Source organism: Enhydra lutris, unplaced genomic scaffold (genome assembly GCF_002288905.1).
Source record: "Enhydra lutris kenyoni isolate GAN:26980312 unplaced genomic scaffold, ASM228890v2 scaffoldscaffold34, whole genome shotgun sequence".
Taxonomy (NCBI): Eukaryota; Metazoa; Chordata; class Mammalia; order Carnivora; family Mustelidae; genus Enhydra; species Enhydra lutris.
Window position 1 is genome coordinate 3,242,530 of NW_019154118.1, and position 16,425 is coordinate 3,258,954.

The 16,425-nt window shown below is 44.7% G+C and overlaps 1 protein-coding gene across 4 annotated transcripts in view; it reads right to left on the bottom strand.

The window, feature by feature from the left end:
- The window catches only part of LOC111153831 (neurotrimin), a 403,882-nt gene that overhangs the window by 158,515 nt on the left and 228,942 nt on the right, over nt 1-16,425 (bottom strand). For all 4 annotated transcript variants that reach the window (XM_022513088.1, XM_022513084.1, XM_022513087.1 and 1 more), the window contains exon 2: nt 9,246-9,478. In XM_022513088.1, the coding sequence (XP_022368796.1) occupies nt 9,246-9,478 (233 nt within the window). The remainder of the gene's footprint in view (nt 1-9,245; nt 9,479-16,425) is intronic.

Consider the following 16,425-nt stretch of genomic DNA (forward strand, 5'->3'; position numbering starts at 1 on the left):
TGTGGGCTCTTGGGTACCAGTGAGAAGGTGCAGCTGGCAACAGGCCAGTCTCTAGTTCCTAAGGGTATGGGCCCTTTCCTGCTCACTGTGATCCTTCCCAGCACCCTTGCTCTCTCTGGTACAATCACCATGATGACAGAACAATGAGCCCCAGGGTCATGTACTCTTTTTGCTGGTGTACAGGGAAATGTAGCTAGCCTATCTTTACTATGGCAAAAGAATAATTAGTGTGACTGCAATGGTTATAAAACATACATTTTAAGGTTTTAAAAAACATGGTTATAAAACATACATTTTAAGGTTTTAAAAAACATACAAGGTTTTAAAATCTGACCTGGTGGGAGAAAAGTCTTTGGCAATCTTTACCATGCAAGGGACATAGAGCAAGTTGGGGTTGGATATATTCTTTCCTTCCAATAATTCCCTCTTCCTACCAAGGTTTCTTGACCCTGGCACTTGTCATTTTCTATTCTATTGATAAACTTCTAGATATTTGTCCTTTGCCAGAACAACCTAATGGAACTTTCCTTGAGGAAGAGATGTGATGTTCTTATAAACATCAAGGAAAACTGAGCCCACTTTGAAAATCTGCAGGACTCCAAGTCCTACCACTTTTCATTGTGCTCCTTCCCAGGGCTCACAGGCCATCTACTACCTATGTGCAGACTATCTTTCTGGCCATACACTTAATGACTTCACCAGAGGAACCCTGTCCTGTGACCACCTTCGTGTCATCACTCTTCCTCCAACATATCATACATCCTCAGAATGCCAAGCTTTGCACCTGTCATTGCTGCCAGGATGCCTTCTCTCCAGACCTAAAATTCCTATTCACTCTTGAGGGGGTTGGTGAAATGTAACCATGCAGTTTTGCTTCCCTTTCAGTGTATTAGGAGCAGTTATATATAGGAGAATCCTAACCCACCACGTTACTTTATAAGAGAGTTATTTGTAAGTATATGGATGTCTTCTGCTAGATGGGACAGGAACTCCATCTGGGTCTTTGTGTCCCCAGTGCCTAATTTCAAAATACTGTTTGATGGAATGGAAAGTTTTCAGTTGAGATTTCTCAGTCTGACAGCAAATGGACTTAGAGACATAGTCACCAACTTCACCCCGTGCCCTAAAAAGCAGGGCATTTCAATTTTAGCAAAACAAAAATAAAAATAAAAACAAACAAACAAAACCCAGAAGAATTATCAGGGGCTTTCTGGGGTGCCTAGGTGGCTCAATCGATTAAGTGTCTGCCTTTGGCTCAGGTCAGGTCCTGGGGTGGAACCCCACATTGGGCTCCCTGCTCAGCAGGAATCCTCTTTCTCCCTTTCCTCCCCGCTTGTGGCTCATGCTCTCTCTCACTATCTCTGTCTCTCTCAAATAAATAAATAAAGTCTAAGAAAAACTAAAATAAAAAGAATTATCAGACGCTTTTAAAGTCTTTTTTTTTGAGTATCTAAGCTCCTCTAGCCAAAGTCATGGTTTTCAGATCCATAGTGCTGGCCTTTCTAACACTTAATACACAACCTACAGGGGAGACCTACTGAAACCTCTAGGGATGTTGTAAGAAGGCTTTTGTAAACATATTCCGGGATTAGTCAGATCCATACCAGTGGGTCTTGAGGCCATAAAGAGACATCGTGTCATCTTTAATTAACACTATCTGTTTCAAGTTCCGCTTGGATAAACTACAGGGAGCTTCTGATATGGGAATAAGAATCTATAGGAATGTATCTTGGAAGGGCAACTTATTCAGGAGCTGACATTTGCACTTTCCCCCAAATAAAAGGACAGCAGGTCTTACTTGGAGGCATCAGGGGTACATAAGACCCAGGAGGAATCAGAGCCACTATGCTATTTCAATCAGAGGTGACTCAGACTCCCTGAGGAAAAACACCTCAGGGATAAGAATTCTGTGGTTGCTTAAAGACCTTCCTTTGGGAGCCCTAACTGCTAACCTGGAGGGATGTTGCCTGACTCCTGTGAGTGTTTCTGGTGAAGCAATAGGGTCGGGTCACCCAAACTTTCTGTTTCCTTAGAGCCATAAGTGGTAGGAAGGGCTCGGCCAGGGCCACCCTGTTGTTATTTACTGTTGTGACCAGGAAGCACAGGAGGCAGAGGTCAAGTCTTCCAAACTTGGTTCCAAAACATGAGGGACCCTCCCAGACACCCCCAGAAGGCAGAGAAAATGCCATTATTAAACCACCATGACTTTCATTACAGCAATTTTCTCAGATTCCTTTAGTCTAAGACACTCTTCAGCCCCTCCATTGTCAGGAACTACACGGAGAAATTTAAAAACTCACCAGTTAGAACTGAAATGCTTCATTTGCATGCTGTCTAAATTCTGTAAATCAATTTCAGGTAAAATGCCCTACTTCCTTGTTATTCTCCAGGGTGTTTGAGGATCACTCTAATTTTGTAGTGGGATTTAATTTCCTGACTTTTTGAAAGTTCTGTTGAATTCAGATGCACAGTCTTATGATCAGACCAAATGTGCATGTTCATCTATTTCTTGAGCAGGGCAGGAAGAGGAAAGATAATTTGGAAAGCAGTTTGGGATGGCAAATGTGACCTACTGTCACACAGGCTATGGAAGCCCAAAGAGCACAGATGTACTCAGAAGGTGACTTCTGTTGATTTAGAACCGAATGGTGACGCTTCCCTCTACTACAGGCTCAGCAAGCTGTGGCTTGAATGGAAATTAGTCAGTACAAAGGACTTCTCAACGCTACGGGAGCCTTGTAGCACTAGGAGGGCACATTGCTTTCTAGGTGATGTGGCTGCAGAGACAGAAATCTTTGCTCTCAATGTAAGGATTAGAGCACATTATTCCCTTTGATATGTTGTGCTTCAAATTTCCTCTTGTACAGGTTCAGAGTTGGGGGGGAGATTCTATGGGGCGTAGGTGTCCAGAAATTAAAAGTTATTGTTCCTGTTCCCTTAATCATAATAATGAGTTTAGTTTGACAAGGTCAATTAATTATTCAGGATTGGATAGCAACACGATTATACAGATCAGGCGGGTAAGAAGAGAGGGCTCGGAAGACAAAGACAATGAAAGGTAAATGAAGGGCTGGTACCGCCAAAGCTCCATTGTTTGCAAGTCACCTGCCCGTGCTGACTCTCTCCCTGGCCTAGGCCCTTTCTTCTGGAATTCCTCTAACGCAGGGAATGACAGCGGCATTCTGGCTTCTTTCTCTCCTTCCTGCCCCATTCCAGAGGCATTAGCATCTCCTCCCTTTCATGAGCTTCGGAGCTGTTTGACTCCACGAGACAGGTAATTAACTATCAAACAATAGCAGGGATTTTCAGATTAATTCTGCTTAGGAAGAAACTGGAAAACTCATTTACACCAAACAAAAGGGAGGGGGTGATTAGATACTCCAGTGACAAAAGAGAGACCTAGATAGCACCTGGAAAAAGTGCTAGAGACCAAAAGCTCTGTTAATTATTATTATTTTTTATTATTGCTATTACACTAATATCCATGTCTTAGGAGCACTGTGGGCTAACATCCGCTATCATGCCAACATGTGTCTGAGTGAGATTAAAGCCCCTCAAGTACAGCGCTCAGGCCTCCGCACCTGGATGAGAAGGACCTTCGCTAATGTTCTGTGGGCCACCAGGGAAGCTGTGCTCGACTGTCACGCAAGGGCACTTGCAAGACGGTGAGGGCTTTGAGAGGGCTTCCACGATCCCCTTAACTTAGCAAACAATTCGGTCCCACAAGGTGTGTTATTCACTCTGAGCTCTCCACGAGACTTTCTCTTCCAAAGGCTTAGCCATTTTAGATACCCCGAGGAGAGGAATAGGGTTAAAATATGCAGCTGGACTCCAGAAGCAGCCACTTATTAATTACACTCACAGAGCAGAACACCCTGAGGTCAAAGGGATGGAAATCATTAGACCCAAATTTCAATAAATCTAAAATGGATCTCCCTCACGCTGGCCTAAAAGATTGTGTTCTGGCTGCCTAAGTGGGCGTGAAAATATGTGAGTGGTATTTCTCAATGCTCACCAACTCCTTCTGAGTGGAGTGTTCAAGGCATCTAACAATTTAGAAGTCCAGGGATCTGAGGTGCTTCATGAAGCCGTCACACGATGCTTTAGAACATGAGGCTTTTGACGAGTTAGTATCACCTTGTTTTTGAGCCCTCAAGGTCCTGGTGTACTCCTTCCCCACTCCACACCCATATTTAACCAACCTCTAAATTCTATTTTCCTTTGGATACAACTTCAGACTCTGGTTTTTCTTCTCTGCCTTAGCTAACAGAAAAACTCCAGTCCTCCATCTTTGTAGTACCCTTCTCTTGTCTTTAAAAGACCTCCATCTTTTCTTATTTCTGTCTTGTCTCCAAAACCCCATTCTCTTTTCCATACCACACCTGACCCCTTACATTAATGAAACCCATTTTTGCTTTCACATGTACTGGCCCATTGCCCAAAATAACTTACTTTCTTTCCCTCTTTCTTTCTTTCTTTCTTTTTTAAGATTTTATTTATTTATTTATTTGACAACAAGAGACACAGCGAGAGAGGGAACACAGCAGAGAGAGTGGGAGAGGGAAAAGCAGGCTCCTCACAGAGCAGGGAGCCCAATGCGAGACTCAATCCCAGGACCCTGGGATCATGACTTGAGCTGAAGGCAGACGCTTAACAACTGAGTCACCCAGGCATCCCCCAAAAGAACTTTCTAAGACAAGAGAATATTCTATTTCTCTCTGGCTAATAGAGTAGCCACTGATCACACACGGCTACAGAAGCATGCGGCTAGTGCAACTGAGGAAGTATATTTTAAATTTTATTTGGTTTTAGCTCATTTTCAATAGCCATTGTGGTGAGTAGGTACCTCACTCAGTTCTCTTGTCCCCTCTGCCTTGCCACCACCAGCCCCTGCTGCTGCCTTTTCCCTCTTCCTCTTCCCACACTGCCCCCAGAGCCAATCTCTTCTTTAAAGCTGTCCCTTATTCCTGGTTTATGTGGAAGACTCACTCCATGTGATCACCTGGGCTCAGTGCCTGTAGCCAGAAGCCTGCTCTTCCCTCTATGTTGACCCTGAACAACGCAAATCGGAAAAACTGTCACCTTCTTCTGGCAGGCTGGTCTAACATTCTGGGCCACAGAGACTGAGATCTCTGTGGTTTGACACTCACACTTACTTCTCTTGGTACTCCCCATGGTTTCACTTACTAGCTGCTCCTCCAGACCCTACAGTGCCCACTGCAGGAACACTCCTCTGCAGCCCAGGCTAGGCCAACCCAGTCTACGTTCTAGCCACATCACCAGCCCTGCCAGGACCTTCGGAAACTGGCCCCACCCCCATCAGCCTGGGAAAGATTTAGGAGAATTTAGGTAGCCCCAGAGATAACTCAAACAAAACAAAACAAAACAAAACAAAACAAAACAAAAACACATCTAGAACTTACCACCAGTGAAAGATTGTCCTGAGGATTGGAAGGACAGGAGATGATGTGTATAGCAGAAGCTCTGGAAACCATGAACCAAGGAAAGACCCCTAGCCCTTCATCCTGGGCTTGAGCTCAGGGACAGACCCGTGCTCAGAAGCACTGCCACATAAAAAGACCAGCCTGATTACTGTCAAGCCATTTCTGAATCTGTTAAAATGTATAATCAGAGGGCATGCAGGTAAGGGGACCCACACTGCTGGTTTTTCCTGGTGGGTGCCCTAGAAGGATTCAGCCAACAGTAGCTATACTTGCAGAAAATGACTTCTTGGTCATGACTTGGACAAACATTATAGACGTCCATCTCCACACAAATGGGAATGGATTCTTTGAAGGCGGCTTTTTACTCATCTCCATGTGCTAAGCGGTTGGCCAAAGTACCGTAGCCAGAGTTGTTTGCCAGCAATTATAACCCCTACGGAGGAAGGAAGGTGTACCAAGGGCATACACAAAGGGCCGAAGGTCTGACTCTCAAACATCTGCAGAGGCGGCATCCCAGCTGCCCGCGAGAACTAAACATACTCAGTCACAACCATGGAGAAGACCCAGAACAAAGAACTAGTGGGGACAAAGGGTAGGTTGCTAACAAGAGGAAAGATAGTCTCTCCCTGAAGCAGCTCATGGGATACTATGGAAGTGTGATTACCTTCCTTCTGCGTAGGTTTATTTGTATGTGAAGCTGACCACATATATATATAAATACACATACTCGGAGGCAGACAGTCGGTTTAGTTCTTTCTGCTGCTGCTATTGTGTGTGTGTATGTGTGTGTGTGTGTGTGTGTGTGTGTGTGTGTGTACATGCAGTGTGAGTATATGTCTGTGAGTATTTAATGACTGTAATGCCATTTTGAAAACTTAGTATGTCTGACTTTCATTCCAGCAGCATTGTGTTTAGGGTTGAATAGCAACTTCAACAAAATCCAGACAGTCAGCTCCTGCTAGGGGAATTAGGGTTTATGTTCAGTATAATAAATGATCCCAAGATAAATATATTCTTTTTTTTTTAAATGCTGGATGGCGATGTATCCTCTTTCCAATACAGAGATGGGGGAGTCTAGCTCTATTTAGTTTGTCTGATTGCTTTTAAGAAGGGGGACAGGTTGGCTCTGAAAAACTATGGTCCACTATTCATTAAAGTGTCAATAATGCTCAGCCCAGGCATATCGACAGTGGATTAGCTTGGGCTGAGTCTGTGTACAAGACCAGTGCCTTTTTTAACCTAGCTTGTTTCCAGATCAATACACCCATCAGCATTCGAAAATTAGCCCAAGATGAGATTCCAATACTTGAGGTGGCGTGTCATGCTAAGAGGCCACCTAGCCAAGTCACAGATGTAAACACCTAGCTGGGGATTAGACATTTTCCATTAGCTTGGACATGAGCGAAGATTGATGTAGACCTCCTCGCCGCGTCCCTCCCAGGTCTCTACCCCCACATGCACTCCGCTTCCCCTCTGGAGGCTGTGTAAGACCTCTGGACTATAATTCCAGCCATTTGCTTCAATAAGCATTTATTAAATGTGCACTTTGGATCAGGCACTCTCCCAGGTACTTAGGGCAGGAATGTGTGGGTGTGTAGGTGTGTGTGTTGGGAGGGGAGGGCTTAAAGAAAAAAAAAAAAAAAAGACAAAAACATGGTCCTTATTTTCAGGGAAGTTTCAGCATTTTCCACTATTTCTTCCATATTCCAGTTCCAGAAAGTTCCTGCTTGCTAAAGTGAATGTCGTACTAGTGTGTGTTTGTTAACTTTTCTTTGTCAGTGCAGGTTATCGTGCTCTCAATAGTAAGTATGTGCAGGTCAGGGTGTGAAGGGAGCATGGGGGATGGCTTCAGAAGCACCCCCTCGTAGAGAATACAGATGGTGCCACTGGAACGGTCGCCAGACCTCCTCATCAGATGTGGCCCTCAAATTATGTTTCAGTTAACTATCCATCATAAAAAAGGTATTGACCAAAAAAAAAAAAGTTATTGACCAATTGATTGATTTTTTAAATTTTTTTTAAGTAGGCCCCATGCTTAGCATGGAGCCCAAGGAGGGGCCTGAACTCACAACGCTGAGATTAAGACCTAAGCTGAGATCGAGAGTCGGAAGCTTAACTGACCAAGCCACCCAAGCCCCCCCAAAAATGTATTTTACATAAAAAACATACACACCCTGAAACAAAAGTCTTAGAGAATGATACTTATTTTGCTGTTTGTAATATGGTGATACCTTCCATGCAATTTCATCTCCTTTAAAAAATTTTGTTTGCATCCAGCAGTTTGAAAAATGTTCATTTATAGAACGAATTAATAGGAAAAGTCATAATTTCCATTCAGAGGAGTGAGAAAAAGAAATAAGAACCACATGGTGTGGCCAAGCTCTGGCCCAGCACTGAGGGGCACAGACGTCCCTGTGGTCCCTGCTTAGAGCCAAGGCCACAGTTCTCTTGCTGTGCTGAGTCTCATCCCCACTCACCTTGCCTGCCTTTCCCCAGCACATGTCCAAACCTGGGATGTACATTCTCTTCCCTCCTCCCAGCTCACGTTCCCGAATTCCTCTAGCTCCTTTGCATTCTTCCTTCTCCAGCCACTTTCCTGCCCTTGTTTCTCTAGCCAAGCATCTGACAATCCCTTCCCCTTTCTTTGGGTGCTCTGACAAGGAGTGGTGGCTGAAGGAGCCTCTGCTGGAGGAGCTTCTGGCCCTAGATGCCCATCAGCTGGATGAAGGGAACTAGGGATCAGGCTGGGAAATAGACCCCAGCAGAAAAGGCAGGCTCCACTACTCTGAGCCTAAGCTTCTGAGATAATAAAATGAGCTAGTGGTCCATTGTAAAAGAATTTTAAAAAGCTAAAAAGTAGTATCAGTATTTAAAAAAATATTGGTGGTTAACATGTATACAGCTCTATAGGTGCCAGACCCACTTCTAAGTATCAGATAAAATTTAGCAAGCTCATCACATCAGTGACTCTGTTTTACAGAAGGAAACCCTGAAGCCTAGTCAGTAAGTTGATTCAGGTCTCACAGCCCAAAAGCGACCAAGTCTCATTCTGGCCCTATGTCCACCATGGTAAAGTATTATGTGAATCTCCTGGGGTCAGTTCTTCTTTGTGGGGAACAGGCGAGCACCACACCCAGGGCCTGAGAAACAGGGAGAGGGCAGAACCCAGGGAGATGCAAAACCAAACCCAGTACATAGGCCTCAAAAGCTGGGGGTGAGGGGTGCAGAAAGAGGGGGCAGGAACCCGGGGTGCCAGCAAACATGGAGAATCAGACACAGGTTATTAAAAGGGAGAAACCCAGGGCTGAGAGATGAGAGACTCGAGCAAGCAGGAGACAGTGGGGGTGGCTGTTAAGGGCATGTCCCAGGTGGGCGTTTAGAGCATCTGTGACGGGTTCTGCTTTCTTTGAAGCCTGTGGGAGGATATGGCGTGTGTGTAGTGCCAGAAGAGCTAAAACACAGATCTTAAAATAAAGCAAGCTTAGAACTGGATAGAACCTAAAAAAAAAAAAAAAAAAAAAAAAAATCTAAAGAGAAAAAAGCCAAGGAAAGCAATAATTAGAAGATAATTTTCTGAGAAAATATATTATTGGAACAAAAACAAAAAAGAAAATCCTAGTTCTATTCAACAGGAAAACTTATGTCAAAATTCAGCTTCAAATGGCCGAATGACAATTAGTTGTCCTGTTGTCCTGTCCAGATGGAAGAAACAGAACTCATCTCTGCCGGGGATCACAGAAAAAGTGTTGGACATGGGTTCTCCCAGCCACTGCACAGACCGTCCAGCCAAACCCCACCTACCTTGCACAATGAGGTGGACCCTGGAGGTCTTTGGGTGGTTGTCTGTCTGCACAGAGCAGGTATACGGGCCCTCGTCATATACATCCACGTTCTGGATCTCGATGCTGTACTGGGTTTGGGTGTTGCTCAGGAGGACCACACGTGGGTCTAGGCACCATTTGTCATTCCCAGCGTAGAGGATGGTGCTACGGTTTAGCCAGGCCACCCGGGTGACCCGGTTATCAATTGTGCACCTGGAGGGAAAAACAGACGGGTGAGTCCAGGCACTGGAAAGGAAGTGGGGGCAATCAGAGTCAGGTCTTCTTAGCAATGCTAGGATGACTTTTCCACGCCCTGTCTTCACCCGTCCACCCCTACCCCCAGTATACACACACAACATTCCCTGTCTTAGTGTTACGAGTGGCACTTTCTGGAAATGGGCAGCAGAGACCTTGTGCGATTATAGCCTCAGAACACTGGCTGTCTGAGTCTTCTGGGTCCTGAGAAGTTCAGCACTGAGCACTGAAAACCAGCTGAGCAAAGTACTAATTCCCTAGTCATAACTATTTGGTAGTTACAATTGGAGGCATCTTCCATACTCAGAATGGCTAGACCTTCGGGGAACCATCAGCTCTCCCTTTGCACAAGGATTCCCATGCTGTAGGTATTTTGGGAGTACTAAGTCATCCAGTACTTATAACAACCCTATGAGCAAGGTTCTGTTGGTAAAAGGAACAGAAGAACAAAGAAACTAAATATTTCTCCCAAGCCACAGAGATAATATGTGCTAGATCAGAGAGACCCAGATTTTAACTACTAAACATTATCTCAGAATAGCGGATTCTAACAGAAGGCTTCTGAAGTCAAAACTAAATATGGACCACCACCATTGCTATTTATCTTCATTATACCCAGGGGCAGAAATGTTCAATTACTGCGAGACTAAAGGCATTTTCCAAAATCTCAAAACTGTTTGCACGTATAAAAATAGATTTCGTCTTTTTTATTTTTGCATCTGGAGTCCCCAAATTGTGGAAGCTCCCTTCTCTTTCCTTACATTTTCAAATCTCCCAGCTTCTCTCGCCAAGTCCTAATCACATCTCTCTGTCTGTATTCATTTCCCTCTCTCAGTACACCAAGTATGTTCTATGGCCTTAGGGGAAATTCACAAACACAGTGTCCTGATCCTAACTACAATGCTGGAAATAGCAATGTAGCTCAGTATGTATAATGATACCTCAAATTTATATATTCCTTTGCAGTGTACAAAATACTTTTATATCCACACCGTTTCTTTTGATTCTTGCAGCCAATCTGTGAAGTAGATTATCCTACCCATTCTCCACTTTAAAGAGCAGGACTCCACCATTTGGAATGGTCTGAGGAATAGGCCAGGTTAGAGAGCTGGGAAGTGACAGACATCTCAGCCAGGACATCTGGCTGATTCCTGGACCTGTGTGCTCCTCAGAATGTGCAAAGGGAGAATTTTCACTGGGGAGGGACACTTGTCCCTGCTGAATTCTCAAAATGGTCTGTGACCATAAAAAACCTAAGACCTGCTGCTGAGCACACCAGCTTCCCCGGGTGGTCCCTCTTGAGATGAGATTTCCTGTACCGCACCTTTTTTCCGCTTATACTTCTGTAAATGTCACAGGATCACTGCAGGGCCACTCAGGCACACGTGGGGAGCCTTGCTGAGAATGCCTGTAGGGAACGCTGCTCCACCAGAAACACCTTTGCTCTGGTGTCCCGCAAGTTCTGTGCTATTCATTGTGTTTCCCGAACAATGCGGGATGGAAATGACTTCACTAGGAAAAGATCAAGGGAATGGGCCACTTGCATCAGAATCGCATGAAGGGTTTATTACAGGGGTTTTAGTCTCACCTCCTATCCTACTGATTCAGTCTTTGGGTATCCGGAAATACGAATTTCTAACAATACCCCAGTTGGGTCATAGACCTACCAAAGTTTGAAAAACACTGGCGCAGAGTTGTGTGTCTGAGATCAGCTACATAATTTGGGGGGCTCAGTATAAAATGAAAAGGCAGAGCTCATTTCAAGATACTGAGAGCAGAGCACTTAACCATGTGCAGGGTCCTTCTGAGTGCAGAGTCTGTGTGAATAATACCTGAGTGAACATACCCTGAGTAGATCTTGGACTTTATCATGCTTACAGTGATTCTTGGGAATCTTAGTACAATGCATGTCGTGATTTGATAAGTCTGGCATGGGTCCTGAGAGTCCACACTTTCAGTAAGCTTTCAAGTGACGCCAGTGCTGCTGGCTCTAGACCATTCCTTAGGTAGCATAAATCTTGAGTATGAAACATATGAACATTAGGGTGGGGAAGCACTGAGCTAGCAGCTCACCATGTAGAAGTGTGGTCAGAAAACCAGCAGATCACCATCCCATGGGAGCCTGGTAGAAATGCAGAAACTCTGGCCCTACCTCATATGCAATGAATTAGAATATTCATTTTAATAAGATCTCTAGATAACTAGAATACACGTGAAGTTTGGGCTGGTCTAGAACACATTTCAAGATTGCCTCTGGCTTTGATGACTATACCCAGAAGGCTGTCAGAGTGAATGAGAGGTAGAGAAGTACAGCCAACAGAGGAAGCACGTGATGCCATCCCTTCTCTTAGGTTCCTCACAGACTTCCATGATGTTTGTCATTGCAGGCTGCCTTACCTGGAGTGTGGACTTGGAACCAGAGTGGTTTGAAATTCCTGAAGAACAACACACTCCCCAGCATATTTTACTAGTAACACACCTGAGATGTTATTTTCTTAATTACCTTAAGGATAGCCCCTGCTCTAAATTGTACTTGGCAACTCCTGGATGGCTCAGTCAGCTGAGCGTCCCGCTCTTGATTTCAACTCAGGACATGATCTCAGGGTCCTGAGATCGAGCTCCATGTCAGGCTCTGCTCAGAGCCTGTTTAAGATTCTCTCTCCCTCTCTTTGGCCCCTCCTAGCTCTCCTGCACTCCTTCTCTCCCCGCTCTCCTCTAAAATCAATAAATAAATCCTTGGAAAAATAAATTTTGTTTCGACCCAAGCAGAGAAACTGTGAAAATCATATTCATGACTAATATTTATTGAACACATCTTCTTGTATGCTTGGTACAACACAAGCCTATTACATAGACTATATCTCAAATATGTGGTGGGTTCACTTATTAATGCCAACTTACAGATGGGGTTAAGCCACGTTTAAAAAATATCCAAATTGAAAGAATACTTGAATTGATCAGAATCGCTGTGGTATTAAGCTGCAGAGTCAGGATTCAGGCCCAGTTTTATTTTATTTTGTTTCCAATTCAGTGTTCTTCAAGGTCCTTATAAGCCCTCCCAAATGCCCTCCAAAATTTAAATTCAGGGTGTGTCAGAATTACCTGGAAGCCCTGATAAAGTATGGATTGCTGGCCCTTCCCTGGTCTGGAGACCACATTTTGAAATCCATTAATTTAGACATCTGGTTTCTGATGAAATGAGGGCTGCAGAGTGAGTGGGCACTAGGAAATGACCCTTGTTTGAAATAGTTTTCCATGACTTTGCGGGAGAGAACTTCCTTGTAACCAATAAGTTCTGGGAAGCCAGAGCTGAGGCCCAGCTATTTGCTCCTCCAGCAGCCAAAATGGAACCAGACACCAGGTGAATGGCCAGCTGTGGCATAGGAAATTCTGATCAACAACCTCTACATGGCTTGGATAATTGTTTCTGATGCCCACAGTGGGGGCATCTCAGCCTCCCGACGAATCCGAGAGGACGGTCCTGGGCTTCCTGGGAGTGCCTAATTATTGGAAACTGACTGCGACGACGTCGTCTCACTGCTCTATACCGTGCTTCCAGGGCCAGAGATGTTCATTTGCAGATATGCTAATGCTCCGAACGCAGCCGATTTCCAGCACGGTTATGCGGCTCCTGTGATATACTACACTGAAGAGCTGGCATAGCTTCAGCTGTGGTTTTGGGCACATCCAAGGTCATATTTAGATGTCCAAACTGTCACTGCTGGATATCAGTCTTGCTGAGTCTCCCCGGCATTACTGCCGGCTTCTGCAGAGATGGATCACAAAAGTAACTTGGCAGCCAACTACTGTCACCTTCTCATACCTGTCCCCATCTATCTGTCTCATTTATTGAGTCTCCACAACAATGCAGAGGAGACAATTCTCCCCAGTTTAAAAAAAAAAAAAAAAGGTAAAAGCAAGCACAATTGCTCCCTCAGAATGCCCTGGTTGTTGGGGAGTCAGTAGAAGATTGGGGTAGGAAATTCCATCAACAGGCTCACTGTTTTGCAGAGATGGCCTTCAACATAGTTCTGCAAAATGACTCCTCAAACACGCCATGGTATTTCATGTCTCTCAGGAAGGTAATTGACTGTATGATTAAATGGGAAGTAGGGATCCTTTCAAACTCAACTCTTCCTAATCCAGGCATGTACAGCTGGTGATAGCCACTTATCAGAGGGAAATAGTCATAGGTCAGCAAGGGGATGGAGAGACAGAGTTGAAAGTGCTCTGTCCAAACCTTGGAATCCTCTCAACTTTCTTTCTTTTTTTTTTTTTTTAAGATTTATTTACTTATTTGAGAGAGAGAGACAGAGCAAGCTGGGAGAGGTGCAGAGACAGAAGGAGGGAGAGAGTCTCAAATGGACTCCACAGTGAGTATGGAGCCCAACACGGGGCCCAATCTCATGACCCTGAGATTGTGGTTTGAGCCAAAATCAAGAGTGGAATGCTCAACCAACTGAGCCACTCAGGTGGCCCACCTCTCACTTTTTCCCTGAATCCTTGAGATACACTAAGCACCTAAACCAAGCATCCTCTCCTCCCATACTGCCAGACATACAAAGATAAACAACCTTTGCCGACCTAAGCCTTCTGGATTGAGCTCTGAGACTTCCAACTCCCCAACTCCAAACATCTCTGAACTCTGAAAGCCCTCTGTCCTCCTGCCTCAATACTGCCCTCACTTCCATCCATCAGCCCTCTGGCCAGTGGCCATCAGCCTTGGCCTTTGTGGGAATGGCCTTCTCCTCCCATCAGGAACTCCTCGCACACGTGATCCCCATGGAAAGCCCATGGCCTGACCTATGCAATATCCTGGCAGCATCAAGACAGACAGACAGACAGACAGAGCCTAGTAGAGATGCTTGTTTATCATTTCATTGATGAGCCCAGTGCCCTTCTCAGTCTGCAAGTCCATCTACATTCTGCTCCTTGGAGAAATTTCTTCTTAAAGAGAGAGCAAGCCTGGTCTATTTGAATAGAGATCATCCAGGTTGGGCAGCTTACATGGATCGGCAATGCATTTTCTTTTAATGATGAAAAGGTTCATGTGTAGTTGACTGGAAGAAGACCAGCCACAGATGCCCATGCTGGACATCGCACCTGAGCACAGTGTACGGCAGAGAAAGCTGTCATACCTGTCATTTTCTACAGTTGCACCAATTGTGCCAAAGCTCTAAAAATGCAGCCCTCTATGTCCTCCATCTCTTGCTGATGAATAGTGGCATTATTACACTTGCTGCATTTATACATTGAGGAATAGAAAAAAAAAAAAAAGATTAAGCAAGCCCAGGATGAGGGCCTGTAGAGTTAAAACCATAAAAGTATGGACTCAGGGCCTCAAGCTACTTTTGGATCTGGAAGGAAATGAGAAAGGGAGGGAGACAGTGGGTGTGTGTCTACAAATTACAAGAAAAATAGAGCAAAAGTATCTGCTTGGAATGTTCTAAAGGCCGACAAAGAGAGTGTTGAAATAAAGAGAAAGATTATTGAAGAAGGAGAGAAAAATCTAGGCTTGGCCTTTCTTAAACGCACCTGCCTGAAGATCTGAGGGCTACAATGGATCCAGACAGTGGGTAATCCAACCATTCCTTCTGTCAAATGGCCCTTCAACTGCTTTTGAAAAGCAACACGTCTCAAGCAACGCTTGAGTCTACAGTAAAATATAGAGCTTCCGCCCTTCACAGCACCTGGTCACAATCTCCTCTTATTGCACAGAAATGCTCCAGCTGCCCCTAAATTTGGTTCCTTTGAGCATTTGGCTGCTGCTCCGCCCCTCCCTGCAAGCTTCACAGACAATCATTGCGATGTGGATTGCAGAGAAATACCAGCCAGTCCCATGGAGTTGGCATGGACATCTTCCAGACCTGCTCCCGGGGGGAAACCATCAAACAGAAAAAGCAAGATGCCTCATCACCCACCTGCTGAAAATTCAGACAGCACTAGTACCTTAGATCTTCATTGAAGAAGAAGGCTTCCCTATTGGGGTTGCTAATTTTGCCCCTACTAGAGTCTAAACTCAAGTCGATATTTGTAAAATTGTTTTGGATCATAGTGAGACAAGAAACACTGAACTTAACACTCAGTTCATGATGGCCTTGAATCCCTCAACTACAACTGTTTTTGCTTAACATTAAAAAGAAAAACAGATGTGTGCTAGAAAGTCTTCCTTAGTTATGAGGATGGCAAAGCTGTCTACTCCATGCCTGGGTAGAAGCAGAAATCTTAGAAGAGAGGGGCATGGACTGAGGGTAAAACCCAACTGTGCACATACCACCCTGGGCGCTCACACTGGTGGCAGGTAGCTGTGGCCTAGGCTGGGGGGTTGGAGAGAGGCCAGAGAACAGGCTCTGAACTCAGACAACTGGGATCAAAGTCCCAGGTCTGTGCGTATTGCCTCCCAGCAAGCCCTCCAAACTTCTCTGAGTTTCATTTCACTCATCAACATTTTCTCCTGCGTGGGGTTAATGAGAGATTGAATGGAACCAAGCATGCAGATGAATTGCTTTGCATGTAGTTGAAACTCCACAAAAAACGTGGTTCTACAATCTATTGTACATGCGGCTTTCCCATCTTCTGTGCATGTATGTTGCATCTCTCACTAGATGGTAAGTTCTTGAAAGCAAGGGCCACGCCTTATTTTTCTTACGTGCCCCTACATGACATCCTGTTGAGTACAGAGTAAGCATTCAATAAATATCTGTTGTCAGTTTCAGTTTTGTTTAAAATCTCTCACCTTCCACAAACTTCTGAGAAGTATAAGATCACAGAGCCTGTGTCTAGAAAAGCCCCAGGCTGTGAGGGTAAACTACTCTGCCTGCATTTACGATATAAAATGCATACAACTCCATTGATGCATGCTCTCTATTTGAGGGCGTCTATCACCTTTTACTTCTCTAATGTCT